Below are 18674 nucleotides of genomic sequence, written 5' to 3'. Positions count from 1 at the left end.
ACAATAGATATTTAAAATATACAATCTACCTTGTGTAAAGTGAAATGTAATTTTAATAAGTAGCTCACATATGATACCATTCATACATGTTTTAAATCAATGCTTGGGAGAAATAGCTTCCTCTCCCCCACAACCAACTGATATTGAAAGATGACTTGACAAAGTATCAGGAGATATGAGAGGAATGTTTGGAAATAAAAACCAAGGGAGAAATATAAATTAATGCTCAGAGTTGCATGAGAGTATTGTACACTCTGGATACCTAGTATATTTTTTCTTTTCTGCTCTTTACTGTATCTGGTTTCTTTCCCCGGCAATTTCAACTGATCCCTGTGTATGGTCTCCATTGTGTTTTCACGGTTTTATTCCTAACTTTAAACTCTTGGAAGAGTATATTGATATATAAAGTATCAATAAATGTTATTTTAAAAAAAAATCTATCCCAAAAGCACAATACTTGAGCTTGCAACCTTGACATTCTGACATCACAATTCAGTATTTAGGATCTTCTAACCTCAGTTCATAGCAACTACAATGCTAAGCATTAGAACCCTGCTCTATTGTTATGTCAACACAGTGATGGAAGTGGACAGGGATTCTCCCAATTTCAATAAGGCTTCCAGAGTAAGTTTAAGTGAAAGTAAAACACTATATAAAAAAAAAAGAATTTATTCAGTGCTGTGTTCTCTTAACTACCCAAACTGAGCTACCCTAGTGATTGCCTCAGATACACTTGTTTGCAATGCAGCTCCTACTCTGAGGAACTGATCTCTGACTGGTTTCAGAGTAGCAGCCGTATTAGTCTGTATCGCAAAAAGAAAAGGAGTACTTGTGGCACCTTAGAGACTAACACATTTATTTGAGCATAAGCTTTCGTGAGCTACAGCTCTCTGACTCTCACTCACCAGGAGATTTTACACAGAACTCAGCAGTACAAGAGGGATACCTATCTGTCTTATCAAACTGTAGGAATGCTCAGTGCCAGTGAGCTAAGATGTATACCCTCACTCACGTTGAGTAGAGCCTCCTCACTACCCCAACGGTCCCATTGATTTCAACATGCTCAACATCAGTGAGCATCAGAATGTGACCCCTGCTGATTATGAGAAAAGCTCGCTACAGGCAAATCATAAATGTGCTCTGTATTTGTGTCTAAATGTACCATCTTAATTTTTAGTTATTGAACAAAGGTGCAGATTTACAACATGAGACACCAAGGAGGATGGCAGAATATGGCAATTTCTAGCTTTCCTAAAAAAAACCAAACCAAAACAAAAAAACCCCACAAACCAAACCTACTGGCAGAGTATGTTCTCATTCAATGTAAGCAAGGAGTAAAGAATCTGGCTCCATATGTCTGCCATCATATATATATTTAACTATGGATGTCACAGCTCTTTTACACACTTACTCATGGTGCAAGTGGATAGTGACTTCAGGTCTAACATCAGTTGCCAGTACTGTAAACATTAATCAGAGATGTATGGTAGTAGTGCTTGACTAATCTAGCAAGGTGACTGGGAGACCAACCAGATCTCCTACATGGCAGTAGAAAGCACTATTACCTGGCTGTTCTAACAACATCCCTTATTATTTGAGTAGCATCATGTTCTCATTCTGGGTGAGACTTGTCCTTCCCCTCTTGACACTTGTGTTCTTGCTGAGACTGCAGCAATATTCCTAATAGCACAAGTAAAAATATATGTAATTTGGAGGCCCTATTCTCTAAAAGAGAGAAGGTACATCTCTTGTAAACTGTACTTGTACAGTAATTGTTATGTGAAGGAAGATTGTGAGAAAGCAACAGAGTATGATGTCACCTTCTTTTGAGAACATCTCTGGGTGCGTGTACTTTCAAATCACATAAAAATTAAAAAGAGTTCAACAGGTTCACAAGCCAGGCCAAATAAGCAGGAAGCAATTACACCTCACGACCATTGCCCTATAAACCATATGTAGAGGAATATTATGTGCTCTGAAGCCATTTACCCAGACTGATTTGTTGGAGGGTAGAAAGAAACAAAAAACTGTTCCTGAACAACCTTTCAGCTTGTCCTCAAGCACTACTAACAATATAGATTCAGTTAACTTCACCCTTAAAAGGAGATGGCCAATTTGATCTGCCAGGAGAACAGAACTTATACAATTTCGCTCCTTTAATCAAAGGTTGTGTGATGAAATCTGATTGTTAAATACATTTTTACAGTATAACTATAAATCCCAATGTAGAAGTTCCATTTGGCTACTTTTATTACCCATGCCAATTCTGAAATCCAAGCAGCAAAATGGGATCTCATATTCTTTGTACCTTATTAATCCACTGTGTTATACTCAAGTTTGTTCTGTTTTTCCTGACTCTGGCACCCACCCGAGACAATCTTGCCATTCTTATGGGATTGTCAACAATATTTTGCCTATGCTCAGTGACTGTGTTTTTACAACTTTGCACCCTAATTCTTCTTCTCTATCACTTACTAAATAACAGTAATAAATAACAGTATCCCTATTGAAGTCAGTGGGAGTTTTGCCATTGATTTCAATGGAGCTAAGATTTCACCCTTTGAGTGCAACATGTGGGCAAACCTAAGTAGATATCCCACAAAATGGTATGAGGAGGATGTCCAGAGCCATTGAAGGATCAGCATCTCTGAAAATCAGGACATTTAGGGACTGATACAGTGTTCACTGAAGTTAACAGAATGACTAACAGATGCAGGTTCTTAGACTTCACTAATTATTGTAAGTAACTGAGGCTTCCAGTAATGCTCCCAAATACTTCAAGTGGAATTGGATCGAGCTTTTGTTTAAGTGTGTAAGTTTAGGTACCGATATTTAAAAATTTTGGCCAGAATATTTTTTCTTTACTAGGACAGCTAATTAGACCTGCCTCTCACCACAACACCAGAGATTTCTGAATCTACAGGCAGAAAGCAACAAAAATTATTAAAATTTACAATATTTAAAATTTAATCAAACCACCACATAAGACTTTTTTCATTTTAATCTATGAAATAAGATGCAAAAATTTCCCTTATAATTAGCTAAATGCATTGGATTTCATTTTTTTTGTAATAATTACATAGAAGCTTACGTAGAACCTGGCTTGCGACATTGGGCCATCTCACTAAGGACTGACTCAAGCTGAGCACCGGCTCACGGTCATGCCCACGTTGGCTCAGCCATGCCAGTGTAGCCCTATAAGTAGAGGACAGGAGTTCTAGAAGAATACAGTACAGCTCTTATAAAACAAAAATCTGGGTTAAATTTAAGAAGGTACCTGAAGTGGAGTTTCTCACTCTTCCTGTCTTGCAGGGGATACTCCTCTAGGACATCTTGAATCAAAGGTGACTGCTGCCTATGTGTTCTGGACAATGGCAGGGTTCCCATATGGCTAAACATATCACAAGATCTAATGGGAATGGTCCCCTTTTTCTTCCTAGGGAGAGTGCCATGGATAGAAATATCTTGATAGGAGTCTAAGCGATGCTCAGTCAGAAGAGGTTTGCTGCTCAAAAGATCCATAGAAGAAGCCAGGGAGAACTGATGGTTCACCTGTATATTTCTGGGGAGACTTGCAAGTTTTCCAGCAGCTATCATTCTCAGCTCTGAAAAATAAAAATTGCCCACAACGTTCAATCACTAGTGCTGCCATTTTAAATGAAATTAAATAACATTGTTAGCTGTTATCTCTATTAACATTACTTCTTGTATTAGAAGGCAGACAATTTATATGCTTTTCAAATATACACTAAATTATGATCTAATCTCATAGATCCCAATCCTGCAGATTATTATACAAATGTACTTAACCTTTATGCATGTGAACAGCCCCATTAAAATAATTGACTTAAACACATATGCAAGTGTTTGCAGGATCTGGGCCATAATCTGCTATTACCTACAAGGTTTATCTTCTTATCTGTTGTTTTACCAGGAGTTCTTAGAAACCATTCCATTTGAAAGGTCAAACATCAGTCTGGAATCACTAACTGAAACTAAATTGTCAGGAAAAAAAACCCAACAACATACAGACCAAGGCTTAGTTTAAAAGATTGCTAGTCTAAACTCAGTAGTGGGCGCTACAGACCTGGGGCAAATATTTTTGATAGTTTGTAAAACAAGGATTTTATCCAAAAGATAAGGACAATAGATTTCTGGAATTCTTTTCTGTAGGATATACAGGCCAACTGAGTCAAATTCACTGCTGGTATAAGTGGGATGGAACTTTACATTAGAGGTGAATTTGGTCAATTATACCCTGGCTTACAACAGAGAGGTGTCTCCAACATACCTCTGCCAACATGAACAAAATTACAACACTTGGTGTAAATTCATAGGGTCAGATTCTGGCCCCCTGATAAGGCTTCCTTCTGCCACTCCACAAATATAAAGTAGCATTAAGTGACTACCAATGGATGGTTTAGGGGAATCCAGAGGTCCTGCAGTGATGGCTACACTGGCTCTATGCCCCACTCCATCCACTTCCAGCTCCAACATCAGAATATTGTCAGAGTGCCAGGGGTCTTTGCAGGTTATTGTAGCCAGGCATAATTTAGAGCAACACTGAGGCTGATCTCACTTATGTCAGGGTTCAGCTTATAAAAACTACCTTTACACTCTCCCCCCTCCACTTTAGCTGCACCACAAAGGCCTCTGATGCTGCTGAAAATCTAGCCATGGACTCCACAAATGTGTTAGTGACTTGATAAAAACTCCCTTCCACTTTTTTTTTTTTAAATAAAAACACTATCTGTAATTAGAGCAAGGTATTTATGGTAGGATCTTGATGACATCACTTATCATGTGAAAGTGAAAAGTTCCAAGTTCAGAGGCTCTGTAGAATTGCTCTTGCATGCTGTGTAATGTTTATGGGAAGTTGTGCTCTTGTAGATGGAGTTAACTAACAGGATTAAATTAAAAAAAAACCTTTCAAGAGATCTTTCTGACAGATTATGATTTGTCCCTTGATGGGATCACTAAATCTCAGACCCTCCTATTGTTTACATCTTCATTCAGAATGTGGTTTGGGGAAGACATTTCTACCTGGTGGCAACAAAAATATTGCATGTTCATTCAAAATTATACTGTGTTGTACAGGCAGCTTTGCATTTTTGATTACCCATACCAACATAATTGATTCAGAGGTAGGTCCAAAACAGAAAATGCATGATATAGATCCTGGGCCAGATTCCCAGCTGGTGTAATTTGGTATAACTCCATTGGTCCATATACTAAACAGAGTATTAAGGCTAAAAAGTTAACTATTCCCAATCAAAGTCAAAAAATGAAAAAAAAAGTGAAGGTTCTCAAAACTCACACTAACATTGAGGCTGGAATCTTAATTGAGTAGGCACCCAAACCCCATATTTACAGGAGTTTGGAAGTCCCAGCCTAACTTGCCCACACTGAGCCAACTTTTAGAATTGCTTCTGATTTTACACCTAATGATTGTACTTACCATCTTCATAAAAAACCTTGAGACTGATAAGTGCAAAAGTATTATAATATAATAAATGTACTTTCCTCAGTCTCCTTAACTCAAACATGTGAGGGATTTCCCTCAAACTCGCTAGTAAATTCATCTCTGGGCTGAGACAAAGCATATCAAAAGTTACAAGCATGCAAAAACAAGTGGATATAATAATAGAAGTTGCAATGTAACTTCAGCTATAGTTTTGGCTACCAACAAAATCTGTGATACACACACACAATAACCATAGACTTCAGACTACTTCCTATGTAGCGAAATCTAGAGAAAGAGGACCACCCACCTGCACCAATAACTTCCATTATCAAAGTTATTAATTTCTAAAACAACCTGACAAACTATTTCAGTGAAACAAGAAAGGCTCATCAGGTTTACTTTTCCAAGTATTAAACCATGAATTTGCTACTGCACATTTTAAAGCACCTTCACCCCCCACATGAGCTATACCATAAGCCCTGTTTTCAAATGCATACACATTGATAGGATATGCAAGTCTAGTATTTGGATACTTAAATTCACACTTAGGTATACAAAATGAGCATTTAGGTGCCGTTTTGAGAATTCACATGAGAGACATGAACATACTGCTTTCACATTTGATAAATGATCTCTCCACTTGCAAAATATATATAGCTATACTTTAATTTTAATACATAAAAATGTTGATTGCATTACAGCATTTCCCCCCTCAAAATAGGTCTACTCAATTTTTCTATAATCATGCCTGCTAGCATCCTCACCAAGGGTCAGAAGTAGGACTTGCTACTCCTTGATGGACTCCTAAAAGCAAGTCAGGATTCAGCAACATAACCAAAAGAGTCAGCTCAGTAATGCAAATTGCCAAATTATCTGCCAAATTTTCCTTTTGCTGAATGTCAAAGCTCCAAGGAATGAGAGCCCCTTTTCAGCTGGAGATAGTGGAATGTTTCAATTGTTTCAGTGTATGAGCCAAGCAGGAATGCTTGAATTTACTATAGATGCAGTTCTAGAAAACTACACTCATTATTAGAGAACACTCTTTTGCCTGCCAAAACAGGTTCAATCAACAGCTGACACAATGGGTCAACATACTACAGGGTTTCTGAACAAAAGGGACTGGAATCCCAGTTCTGAATGCTGCTGCTTACTAACATGCAGTCACACTAGAGTAAAAGCCTGGGAAATGGTATAGCTTGCTTCTATTTAGGGCAGAACAAAACTGTTTCAGCCTCCTATAATGCTAAATCTAGGGTAGTAATTTTGTATTTTCATCTATAGTACAATATCTCTGTCCCCATTACTTCCCCCTAGCCCCATAAGTGGAGCAAAGACAGCTTTTGACCATCTGTGAAGCAAATTGGTCTTAGTCAGCTACAGAAGAATCAAAAGACTCCAGATCCAGATCTCAGCTAATAGACAAGACGTTTTCCAGATTCCATGCACAGATTCTGAAAGGACCCACCCAATCTTTTATTATATTGCAAACAGAGGAAGCATGGACCAAGAGGTCTTTAAATGACCATGTACATTAATATATGTGGATGCATTGGGAAATTTTGCAGAGGGATTGGAAACAGGGTGAAGGCATCTGTCTGCTGGGAAAAACCAAACAATATTGCATTCCAAAATAAAGATTCTATTCTCATCATTGCTCAGACACCAGCCTGATGATATATGCCTTATAAATACCTAAGATGGAGTATTCAAAAAGCTATTTTGACTCTGATTTGGGAATAAAAATGCCAACATTATGGTTCAATCTGCCTTCCTGAAGCAAACGCCTCTTCCCTTCCCCCGCCTCCCCCGGAGGTGCTCTGAAGTTTTTCTACTTTACTTCACAGAGTAAGTGGTCCTTTTGGAGAAGGAACAATAAAATAAGTCTAATGGTGAAAACTGTAAATCCAATCTGTCCAGGAGAAAACTTCCCATTTGGCCACAGAAATTAGATTCACTCCTGTCTACTCCCTTTGTATTTGTGAAATCCCTATTTACAGCCTGATTCAAGAATCCCATGAAGTCAATGGGAGTCTTTCTATTTATTTCAAAGGACTCTAGATCAGGGTCTTAAACTGTCTCTTTTCAAAATGCTAAGCGATTAGTGCATTGTGAGATATTTATGAAAACTGTTTCCTATCACACTCTAGTTCTGCTCCAAAGCTCATCATACATAAAGATGCCCATTGACTTCAGTGAGGGGTTTGTATCAGGCTCTTTGGATGTATGTCTTACTTGGTTTGGTTGTACTGTACTATCATGGATACTAACCTCCTTCCTTCTCCCATCTCACCCCTGTCTCTCACTGCTCTCTCTAGTAATGGAGTTAAGAGGGATGGAGCAGAGTAATATGTGCATATCCAATTCAAGTAAACAAACAATTTTGGGACATTTAAAGGGACACAGTCAATTTAAAACACACACCTGTTTGAAAATATTTTACTTACAGTACTATTATTACAAGTAATCCCTAAGAATATTGTAATTGAAAGATTACAGAAAAAAATATATTTTTCAGTTTGTTTACTTTGCACATTTGCAAGCACTTTGCGTATAGTCAGCAAAGCCCTGATCCTGAAATTGAATTGGCACGGGCAGCCTTCTGCATCCAAGTGAAGGACCCACGCAGAGTCAATGGCAGGATCAAGGCATTCAGTTTTCCCCATTGCTGGTGTGGGTGGTTTTTCATATCAAGAGGGAAGAACCACACATTTAAAAAATAAAATAAAATAAAATAAAAAATAAAATAAATATAGGAAAATGTGATTGAAAAACCACGGAAGTTGGCAGGTGGCTTGGATAGATGTAGTAGCTGAAAACTATTTTGAACTTAAAAAAAAAATACACATTTTCTGCATTTGTCAAAGTAACCAAGAAAATAGTTAAAAATCAAACAAGTATTCCTGCACCAAGAGGTGCTTCCATAAAATTATCTGGGATTAAAAAATTCCTGCATACTACCAAGCCTTTAATACAGGTATTATAAAATTAATTGGTACTCTAGCCTCCATTGCAAACTGGTCTGAAGACTTTGAAAAGAATACAAAGGTTCAGGGAATCCATAACCTGATATGATAAAGGGGGTGAGTGGGTGAGAGCACATGCAAGAGTTCAAAGGATCTAAACCTCTATCAGTAACAAGCCAGAGTCTGCCAAGCATCAAACACATGAGATTACAGACAGACCAGAGCTTTGAAAAGGCTTCTGAAAAGATGTCAAATGTACTTACAATTAAAAAAAAAAAAAAAAAAGCTGATTAATCCTTATCCTATATTATGATAAGCTCACAACCTATTTGAACAGTTATTTATAACCATTATTCTGAGTCAGTGGAAAACATATAAACAAGGATGATTTGGGCTTACTCAATATCAATTTCAAATTTAAATAAAACTGTGGCCAGCCTATGTTTCATACTAGATTTTTAACTCACTTTTGAGAAAAGTTTAACTGAACAAATCCCCCGTTGTTTGTCAGAAACATTTCAGATCAGTCTTTTTATCACATCATTTCGTTAGATTTATAATAACTGGCCACAAACTAAATTTTGACTTTTATTTAAAAATTAATGTATGCATAAATACTTCTAATACTTCAATTTTAACTGTTCTTTGGGATTGTTAGTCATTTAAATTGTAACATGATCAAGATAATTTTGTAAGTTTTGATTTAAAAACTAAAAATGCATTTTGTCAAGCAGAAAACTTCTATCATATCATCATGAATGTTTCTATGATGAACATTTAAAAAATTATTCTTAGCCAAATTCTGAGATCCTTACTTAAAGAAGCTCATTCTGAAAGATTCTGAAAATCTGAACATCTCCCAGAAGGTGCTGAGTGCCCAAATCCCAATGAAGTCAAGCCTTTAGTTTTTATAAAGTCCTTAACCAGGAAAAATTCCCACTGATTTTCATTTGCCTAAATCAGGAGACCTGGGTTTTATTCCCAACTCTTCCATGACATGCTCTTATTTGTCTTGACATGTCATTTCACCTGTTCCTCAGTTTCCCCATCTATACAATACCTTGAAATCTATGAATTAAGAAACAAAGCTATATAAAAGCTAAGCATTAAGTATTCATATTACTTACTTAATTTTTTTTTTTTTTTACTGAGTCCTAGTATCTCGTCATTTGGCCCTTTCACCGTACTATATAATTCCCTGAAAATGTTACATACCCCTGTTAAGGTAATATGAAATTAGACCCACACAGTGCAACTGCTCATTGATTTTGAATGGCAGATCAGCCAATAAACACCCTTGACTAGGGATAAAAAAAAATTCTGGATCCTCCTCCTCTCCATTCCTGAAGATAAAATAGTGGTCAAATTGGAGTATTTTTCAGCTAGCTCTTTAAATGAAAGTCACTGTTTCCTAGGGGTGCTGAAACAATTTGTATAGTGGGGGTGCTGAGTCATTGAATCAAACCGTTACTCCTGGGGGGATTCTGTGCCACTGCGCATGAGCAGAATTCATGTCCTCTACAGATTTCTTTGCTTTCCTGCATAAAAATGACTTTCTGACAGGGAAGCAAAGAGAATCTGCAAGTGCAGTCACACACCACTCCCTAGCAGAGCAGGTACATTGTTTCAGGCACCCAGAGCAGACAGCAGATCAGGATCAGCTGCTAGTCAGGTTTGGGCTGGAGGCAGGAGAGGACAGGACTTCCTCTTCCCTTGCAAGGAGTGTTTGGGGGCAGTGTCAAATTCACCCCCAGAAACCTCCCCCAGTTGCAGGAAGCTCAGCATCCTTCCCTGCTTCCTGTCCCCATTGCTCCTCAGTTTTGGATGGGAAGGGTCACTGTATGGGGAGCTGCTCTCACATCCACCCAACCCCCATGCATACGGACCTCCCATACCCAGACACCCCTGACAAGCTTCACCAGGTACATCCACAACCCTCCTAACCCTCCATACCCAAACCCCACCTCATTGAATCTCAACCCCCTACATCTGAAGCCTCCTGTACCCAGACCCCCTGCCTTTGGACCCCTACTCCCAGATTACCCCCACTAAGCTCCCTGCACTCAACCCCCCCACCCTGATGAGCTCCACCCCCTGCATCACCCTGAGCCCCCACATCCAGACCCCCACATGCTGCATCCAGACCCCTACCCCAAGCCCCACTCCCTCCCACTGAGACCCCCACACCCAGACCCCCCACTTAGCTCCAACCACCTTCACCTGAAAGCCCATACAGAATCCCATTGCGCCTGCACCTTGAACCCCCCCCAACGAGCCTCTGCGCATCCAGATCTTCCCACACATAGACCCCCTCCAGAGCTGCCTGCGCCCAGATTGTCCCACACAGAATCCTCTCACTGCACACCTGGATCCCCCTTATACTGAGCCCCTCCTCACCTGGATCCTGCCTGGTTGAGCCCACCTGCCTCGCACCTGGCGCAGAGCCACAGGATTTTTCTGGGGCAGGTCCAGGCCTTGTGCTGTGTTAGGGTCAGGCCTGAGTCTGCGTCCTGCGGCTGGGAGAGGACTGCAGGGTGAGCTCCCGCCTTCAGCAAGCCAGGGGCCTGTGCTCCCCACTGCCATGCTGGAGCCTCTGCATTTATTTATTGACAAATAAAACTTGCAGAATTTTAAAATATTGGTGCGTATAATTTGTAGGCACAAAATGCCCTCAGGAATAAGCTGTAAACCTTGTATATGCTGGAAACCACTTTAAGCCGGGGGTGTAGCAGCACCCCTAGTTCCAGCAGCTATGCTGTTTCCCCTCTGTGCAGACAGAGGCAGACCAACCAACACGACCTCCTCTCTTTTCGGCACGGGGAAGCCATTTATTGTTCTCACGTTGTTTTAGTCCCATGATTTCTCCGAGTTACCAGGCACATCCCCATGAGCTATTTCAGAGTTCTTTCCAGTAGTAAACATACGGCTCTTCTATCTTGTACTAACAATGGATTTATGTAAAAAAAACAAAACAGTAACAGAGCGGGATAGGAAGTAGCATCTTGGTATGGGCTCCTCTTTAAACAAAGCAAAATTAGGTAATCACAAATGATGAGATCTGTTATTGACTTGACACTCAACATTGTATCTTTCCTTTGGCTGCTGTGTGGAACATGAGCCTGAACGCACCAGCTGCTTTTGACTTTTAAAATAATAGCCATCGTTTACCTATCTTTGATTATGTATTGAAGCAGTTTCCACAGAGCCCATCCCCGTAGGGGCTAAACTCCGAAATCTCTTCCTCTCAAACGCCGCAAAGTTCTAAACGCCTAAAATCGAGACCAGATTTAGTTCAGAGCTACCAAAATAGTTTAGGATGAGTCAGCTCTGAGCTCTTCTCCTTTCTCCCCTCCCCCCCGGGAGACAAATACAACCAGCTATTCATTCGTCATCCAACAAAGAAAAAGAACAATGTTGTCAACACAAATACATGGCAGGCTACTTCTCCCTCTTTGCTAGCTTTCGAAAAGACTAGTCGAAAAGTTTGTCTCCTCGAAATGTTCTACCTCCAGCTGTGCCCCATTCAATTCATTTCCAAAGCAGCTGAGCCTCCTTTGATACAGTAATCAGGGCAATACATTGTAAACAAGGACCACCACACCAAACTATTAGAACAAATACCTATGTTTTTACACACACATACAAACCCAGCATATTTTTAACAAAGCTCACTGATCAGCTGGCATATGCAAGTGCAAACGCCAGCTCCGTCTGTTCAAAATAAATTAGCTGGGATATTTATCGGCAAATTCCAGTGCATCATGATTACCATAGTAACACCTTTCATTTAGTTAATAATGACTGTTCATTATATAGACCAAAGATCTCCACATTAAAGTCTCCTAAAAGCACCCCGCTGGAATCATTGTATCATTACTGGGATAGCAAAATACAGAGAAAACTAGCGATGTAAAATCTTTAAAGGCTTCTGGTTCAGTGACTTGTCCCTTTGCATAATCTGAATTTAGACAAATAATAGGGAGCCACTTACCTCTCTGAAGAGTACTCGCACACTTTCAGATCAGTGCAGCATACCCTTCATCTCGGAGCCAGATCGGTTCGGGAAGGCAGACAGACACTGGCAGCTCTCAATCAGATCTCACAGCTAAACCAGAACCACTTTGGCTGACCAGAATTCTTCTAGTCTTTTGAAGTTCTAATTGAGCAGCCTAGAGCTCTGTATACTGCGTGCAACAGCTCAGCAGCTGCAGGCGCAGTTCTGAGAGACACACAAGCCAGCACTCAAGCGGTGATTTACTGCTTTCCAGCCACTCCCCCCTCGGTAGACTATTCAGGCTGCATCTCCCTGAACCCCCTACATAAATACTATTTACATGCGGTGACCTCCCGTTGCCCTTTTCCATGGATTTGAGAACTTCTCTCTGTAAGATACCACTGAAGTGATGATTTATCACTTCCTAATACAACCTTTAGTGGGCAATCCAGACGGCTACTGTCACTTCACTCCCAGATAATTTAATTATATTAGCACCTATTTTTGCTCACATCCAGACATGGGTGCAGCTAGTTTGCAGTGTAAAGTGTATTCACGGAGACAAAAGCCCACCTACCTGTCAATGGTTGTGACCAATTAAAACAGCAGGTGTTGGGTGCAATAAACAAACAGCTCTTTCCCTCAATGAATTAACAAAGGCTCATTTACACTGAGAAAAGCAACATATGTAAAGATCAGGGTGCCCCAAGTAGACAGAAATGTTGTGTCCCTCCTCCCCATCATTTATCTTCCCCATTGTGCCAATGCAATGCACTGCATGTGGACTGGTACATATACCCAGCTCATCCATCTCCTCTCTCAAGCTAGCATCCCTTTTACTTCTTGTTTATACAAAGATGTGTCCTCCTCACACCAAGGGAATTCCTTTGCACCTTGCACCACCCTGTGAGTTCACCTACCACCACATCTGCAACATCACCTGAAGCCACCACTGTCTCAACTCTCACTCTGCTGAATCACTGATTTCATGCCTTGATCACTGCAGCCCCCTTCTATTGTTCACTTCCAGTTCTAGTCTGTTCATAACAGCAACATGCCTTCCAGAGGCAACACGTAATTGTTCACAGTGGGGGAGGACAGTGTAAAGGGAGGCAAGTGACCACCCCACAGAGGTTTTCAAACTGTGGGCCATGCCACCGTATGGGTCAGTGGTGATGCCAGGGGGCTCAGGCCAACCCCAATGCCACTTCCACCCCCAATTCACTTCAGCAAGCCACCCAGCCTTTCTGAGTTTGGGGGGTGCAACCAAAAATGGGGGGGAATACATGAGCCCACATGCCTCCCTCCCCAAGCATGACCTCTGAATTGCCTTCTAACCTCTAGATGTAACATTCAGGCCGTGTGTGCCTGTGTCACCTTCGTGACTTGTCAGCAGTCCCCTGGAGCTTGAGGATGATTGTCTTCCATAAAATGATAGCCAGTTAGCCCTGGTGGATCAGCAGGTGCCTAATGAGGCTGATCCAGGATCCACAGATTTTGTCACAGTTGGAAAATGAAAAGGAGTACTTGTGGCACCTTAGACACTAACAAATTTATTAGAGCATAAGCTTTCGTGAGCTATAGCTCACTTCATCGGATGCATGAAGTGAGCTGTAGCTCATGAAAGCTTATGCTCTAATAAATTTGTTAGTCTCTAAGGTGCCACAAGTCCTCCTTTTCTTTTTGCGAATACAGACTAACACGGCTGCTACTCTGAAACCTGTCACAGTTGGGGCAGACATTTCCCAGGGGACTGGGCTGATCCACAGAGAATAGCCATGTGCTAATGACTCTCTGCTACCAGCATTAGCTCAAGTGACTATAGCCTTTGCTTAGGACCTAGAGGTCTTGGGTTCAAACTTGGCTGCTGCTGATGTCACACTTACAGGGCTAGCTGCCCTTCTGGTCTCTGAATGCACCCCTTTACCTTTCCTCTGACAGAATCATGCAATTCTCCCACTGTCAGACCAGGACCTAAACTACGGAACCCTGTGTATCAACCATGCTAACCAGCAGGTCTGACTGGATTCAGTACCTGTGATTCTTCCCTTCAGGAGCTTGTGACCAATGGACTACAGAGACCCAAAACAGCTTTCATAAACCAAAGTACTATTTATTTAACCACAGAACAAAGCAAACAAGACAAAGTGGATTTTTAAAACAACAGGTCTGCATGCTTACTTATCTTACCTAGGGCCCTAGGCAGGTCTGTCTTCCTCCTGACTCCTAATCTTTGGGTCTCAGTCTGTTCCCTGTTCTCTCTCTCCCCCTGGCCTTAAGGACCTCTCTCTAAATCCAGCCAAAAGCTTCTGTTCTCAGTTTCCTGCAGCTTCTTTGTCCTGCTGTCCAAAATCCACCTGCTGAGCACAGCAGTGTGTCTGGAGGTGGAACTTGAAAGCCAATGGCTCTTCCACTGTCCCTCAAGTGTTGGTGGATAGACAACTCAGTGAAGCCATTATTCTCTTTTCCTGCCTATGTGCAAACAGCCTCTTCTTCAATTAACCTCATGTATTACAATAAACCTCTTATAACAACAGGAAAGCATATAGAACATATAGTATTCATAAATTATTACAGTCACCTTCAAATCTATCACTGACCCAACCAGAGGGTTATTGCTTACATGCAAAGGTAGGCACATCACCCCTCATCCTGAAAGATCTTTATGGGACTGCTACTTTTTTCAAAGATATGCTCTCATTCCATACTGGATCCCTTCACTTTTCCAATTCTATATCCCCCTTTTTCTCCTTTGTTAGATACTGGTCCTTTGTTGCTGTCTCCAGTTATCCAGAAAAATCTTACTAATATTGTTATTTTTTTTTCTTTTGTCTTAGGGCTAGTCCACACTGGCAATGTTAAAGTGCTGCCGCGGCTCTAAAAAAAACCACCTCCATGAGGGGCATAGCTACCAGCACTGGGAGTGCGGCTCCCAGTGCTGGTGCACTGTCTACCCTGGTGCTTTACAGAGCTGAAACTTGCTGCACTCAGGGGGGATGTTTTTTCACATCCCTGAGCAAGAAAGTTGCAGCGCTGTAAATTGCCAGTGCAGACAAGCCCTTATTAATGTATAAGTCACAAATCTAAGGACTTTATTACCATTTTCCTCATAATGTTGCAGCAGCCTGTGAAGAGCTGTCTCTGCCTTACCAGACAGAATGATATTTAATTGATCTTTAGTGGTTGTTTCTTTTTTAAAATATTTTTATATGCTATTTCAAAATTTTTCATTTCAATCTGAAGTCTACACCTTTCATTGTCTTCTTTCTTCCCAGAAGCAATTCTAATGAGCTTTCTTCTTCATTATAAGCTTCCCATATAATGTTGTTGGAGTTTCCTCCATTCTCACTGATTTCAAACTGTGTTGTGGCCTTGTCTTAAACTATCCAAATGACAAACAATTAGCAGTAGATTATTCATTTTTCAGGGCCTCTGTGCCACACCAGAAAGCAGCAGAAAGTGGAACATGCTCAGTCCAAACCAATTAACCAATATCAGGTTATAAAAGGGAAAAGATTAGAATATAATCAGCTTTAATTAAGGCTGTGAGTTGCCACAGAAGTCACAGATTTTGTGACTTTCCATGGCCTCTGTAACTTCTGCAGCTGCTGGTGTGCCTGGCCCGGGGGCAGCTCAGGCATCTGCTGCGCCAGTCTCACCAACCGCTGCTGGGGCAGTCTCAGGCTACCACACCCTACCCCAGCAGCAGCAAGAGTTTGGGTGGGTGGGGCAGGGGATTAGGGCACGGCCCAGGACGGGGTGAGGCGGGCTCTGGGCAGTGCTTACCTAGGGGGAGGACTCCCCAGAAGCAGCGACATCCCCCTCGCTCAGCTCCTAGACAGAGACTTGGCCAGGCAGCTCTGTGTGCTGCCTCCACCTGCAGGCACCACACCCGCAGCTCCCATTGGCCGCGGTTCCCAGCCAATGGAAACTGCGAAGCTGGCACTCTGGGCAGAGGCAGTGCGCAGAGCTGCCAGGCCATGCCTCCACCTAGGAGCTGAGCGAGGGGGATATCCACACTTCTGGGGAGGCATGGAGCCAAGTAGGGAGCCTGCCAGCCCAGCCAACCCCCCCCCCAGTATCAGTGGGGGTCCCGGGATGTGCTGTTGCCCCTCCCCCAGCACTAGCGGCTCCCATGGGCCATGCGCTGCTGCCCACGCCCACCCAAGCACCCGCAGCACCCCCAGGCCACCCCTCTCCCCCTGCCCAAGATTTAGTCAGGGGTATATAGTAGAAGTCATGAACAGGTCATGGGTTATATAGCCCATAACCTGTCCATGACTTTTACTAAAAATACCCATGACTAAAACATAGTCTTAGCCATAATGTATAGGTGGTGAACGTGAAATCCCTGGACAGTGGATTTAATTTCTGCTAGGCACTAAGAATAACCTATCTCTTGCAGCTTATTTTTATGCATTATCCTGAATATTTATCTGTCTCCAGCCAGACCTATCTAAAATTGGATGAAATGTTACATTGAAATCACTTCACAACAGAATGAAATCCAAAGTGAAACTTGTCAAGCTAGTAATAAAACATGGACCTGAATCTGGAGCATTGATGGAGCCTAAGGTAACTTCTTAGCCCATCAAGAATCTTTAACTGAGAACAAGTGCTTTAAGGGATGGGGAGACAAAGGAGGAGGCAGGGACTGAGTACTCTTCTGAAGAGAGAACAATAGCAGGACAACTTGAGAGCTGGGTCAAAGTCAGGAAAGGGGGCTTTGCTAGGGGAGGGGAGTAGAATTCCTCCAGACAAGAGGAGAGGGTCAGGAATATTTGTGATGGGAAAGGAGTAGCCAAGCTCCCCAGAGCTGGAAAGAAGGGAAGATAGGGTGCTGAATGGGTTACAGAAGAGTTAAGATCAGATAGGGTGCCTGTGCTGAGAGATAGCGCACAGGTGGGAATCACCTTCAGGACCTCAGTGCAGTTTCTACCTCTGCGCAGTGTTCTAAAAGTAGACTCAATTTCTGTCCATAGGGGTTGTTGGTGTTTTTTGTTTGTTTGTTTTTTTGTCAGCTCAGGCTGCTGAGGTTATTTTCAAACTGTAGTTTCATTTCCTCATTTTATGGCAAAATTTTCAAATAAATCCTAAAGAACAAAAATTAAAGAAGCTATCTGACAGACAAGCTATGGGGAACAAAGATCCTTCAGCAAAGGTTGCATTAAAGGGATCTAGTTTATTTCCCAAAATGAGTTAAATGTAGTGTCAGGTACAACACTTACCCTTCAGTCCCCTGGCCAATTGTGATAGCTTTACAATCACATTTTCCTGTTTAAAACAACACTTCCCTCCCCTTCCACTGTGTAAAAAACCACACAAACAACAGATAAAACTGTTAAACTGATTATACAGTGTTCTTAAATGCACAAAGTAAATAGACTGGGGAAAAATGCAATTTCTCTCTAATATTTTAAAGTTATAGTCCCTTGAGGTGTAGTTTGTAATAGATAATAAAAAGGATGGACAGTATCATTAAAAAAAATTGGTTTCCCTTTAAATTTTAGCAACAAACAGTGTAGTGCTCCTAACCTGATCTAACACTCATCAAATCTAATCTTCAAAATGTAAAATGAGTGGCTCCAAAAGGCACTGGAAGAATCCCCTCCCCTTACTGCACAATGGCCGGATGCATTATGAAGAAATTCTCCTTCTGATAAAGCATCAGGTAGCGGTTGCTGCCAGAGGCAAGACACTAGAGTGGATGGAGCAGTGGTCTGATCTAGTTCTGGAAAAAAATGTACATGGCCTCTACCCTATATTCTATTAATACAATGCATAATGAGCAACAGCAGTAGCCAGAAGGTTTTGCTGCTAGAGGCCATATCTTTTCTGTCAGGCTTCTGGTAGTTTTGGATGAATAGCTTAAAAATCAAAATAAAGCAACTGCTATTTGCTGGCCATACAACTTCCTTTATAAAAAAAGAAATTAGAGATGGACCTGAGTTGAGACACATGATTAATCCGTGCCCACCTTCCTCCTGAACTTTAGGAAAGTTCAGATCTTGATCCAACTTTTGATCTGAACATCACAACCCAGGACCACATCTCTAAAACAAGTGCGCTAGACTAGGTCCTGGTGGAGTGATACTCAGACCTCAGTGGTTCAGGATCCAAATTAGCGATCAACATTGTCCAAAAGAACCACGGTAGTTTGAATTCATTGTTCCATTTACTATAGTACTATATATTTGTATTTAAACAGTATGATAGGGGAAATATTTAGTTTTATATCTATATATTATATATA

At 41.3% G+C, this 18674-nt stretch overlaps 1 protein-coding gene across 3 annotated transcripts in view; it reads right to left on the bottom strand.

Annotated features, from left to right (window-relative positions):
• BCAR3 (BCAR3 adaptor protein, NSP family member) overlaps positions 1–16318 on the bottom strand; it is a 96325-nt gene extending 80007 nt beyond the window's left edge. Inside the window, exons 1-2 of one of the 3 annotated variants that reach the window (XM_038414030.1) lie at positions 16208–16318; positions 3278–3605 (exon numbers count right to left, since the gene is read on the bottom strand). In XM_038414030.1, coding sequence (XP_038269958.1) covers positions 3278–3597 — 320 coding nt within the window. In that variant the 5' untranslated portion in view covers positions 3598–3605; positions 16208–16318. Of the gene's footprint in view, positions 1–3277; positions 3606–11595; positions 11931–12418; positions 12998–16207 lie in introns of those variants that run through there. The other 2 variants (XM_038414034.2, XM_038414035.1) reach the window with 2 other exon arrangements.
• Positions 16319–18674: the final 2356 nt, after the last annotated feature.

The sequence above is a fragment of the Dermochelys coriacea genome, chromosome 8 (genome assembly GCF_009764565.3).
Source record: "Dermochelys coriacea isolate rDerCor1 chromosome 8, rDerCor1.pri.v4, whole genome shotgun sequence".
NCBI lineage: Eukaryota > Metazoa > Chordata > Testudines > Dermochelyidae > Dermochelys > Dermochelys coriacea.
This window is presented reverse-complemented; position numbering and strand designations above follow the sequence as displayed.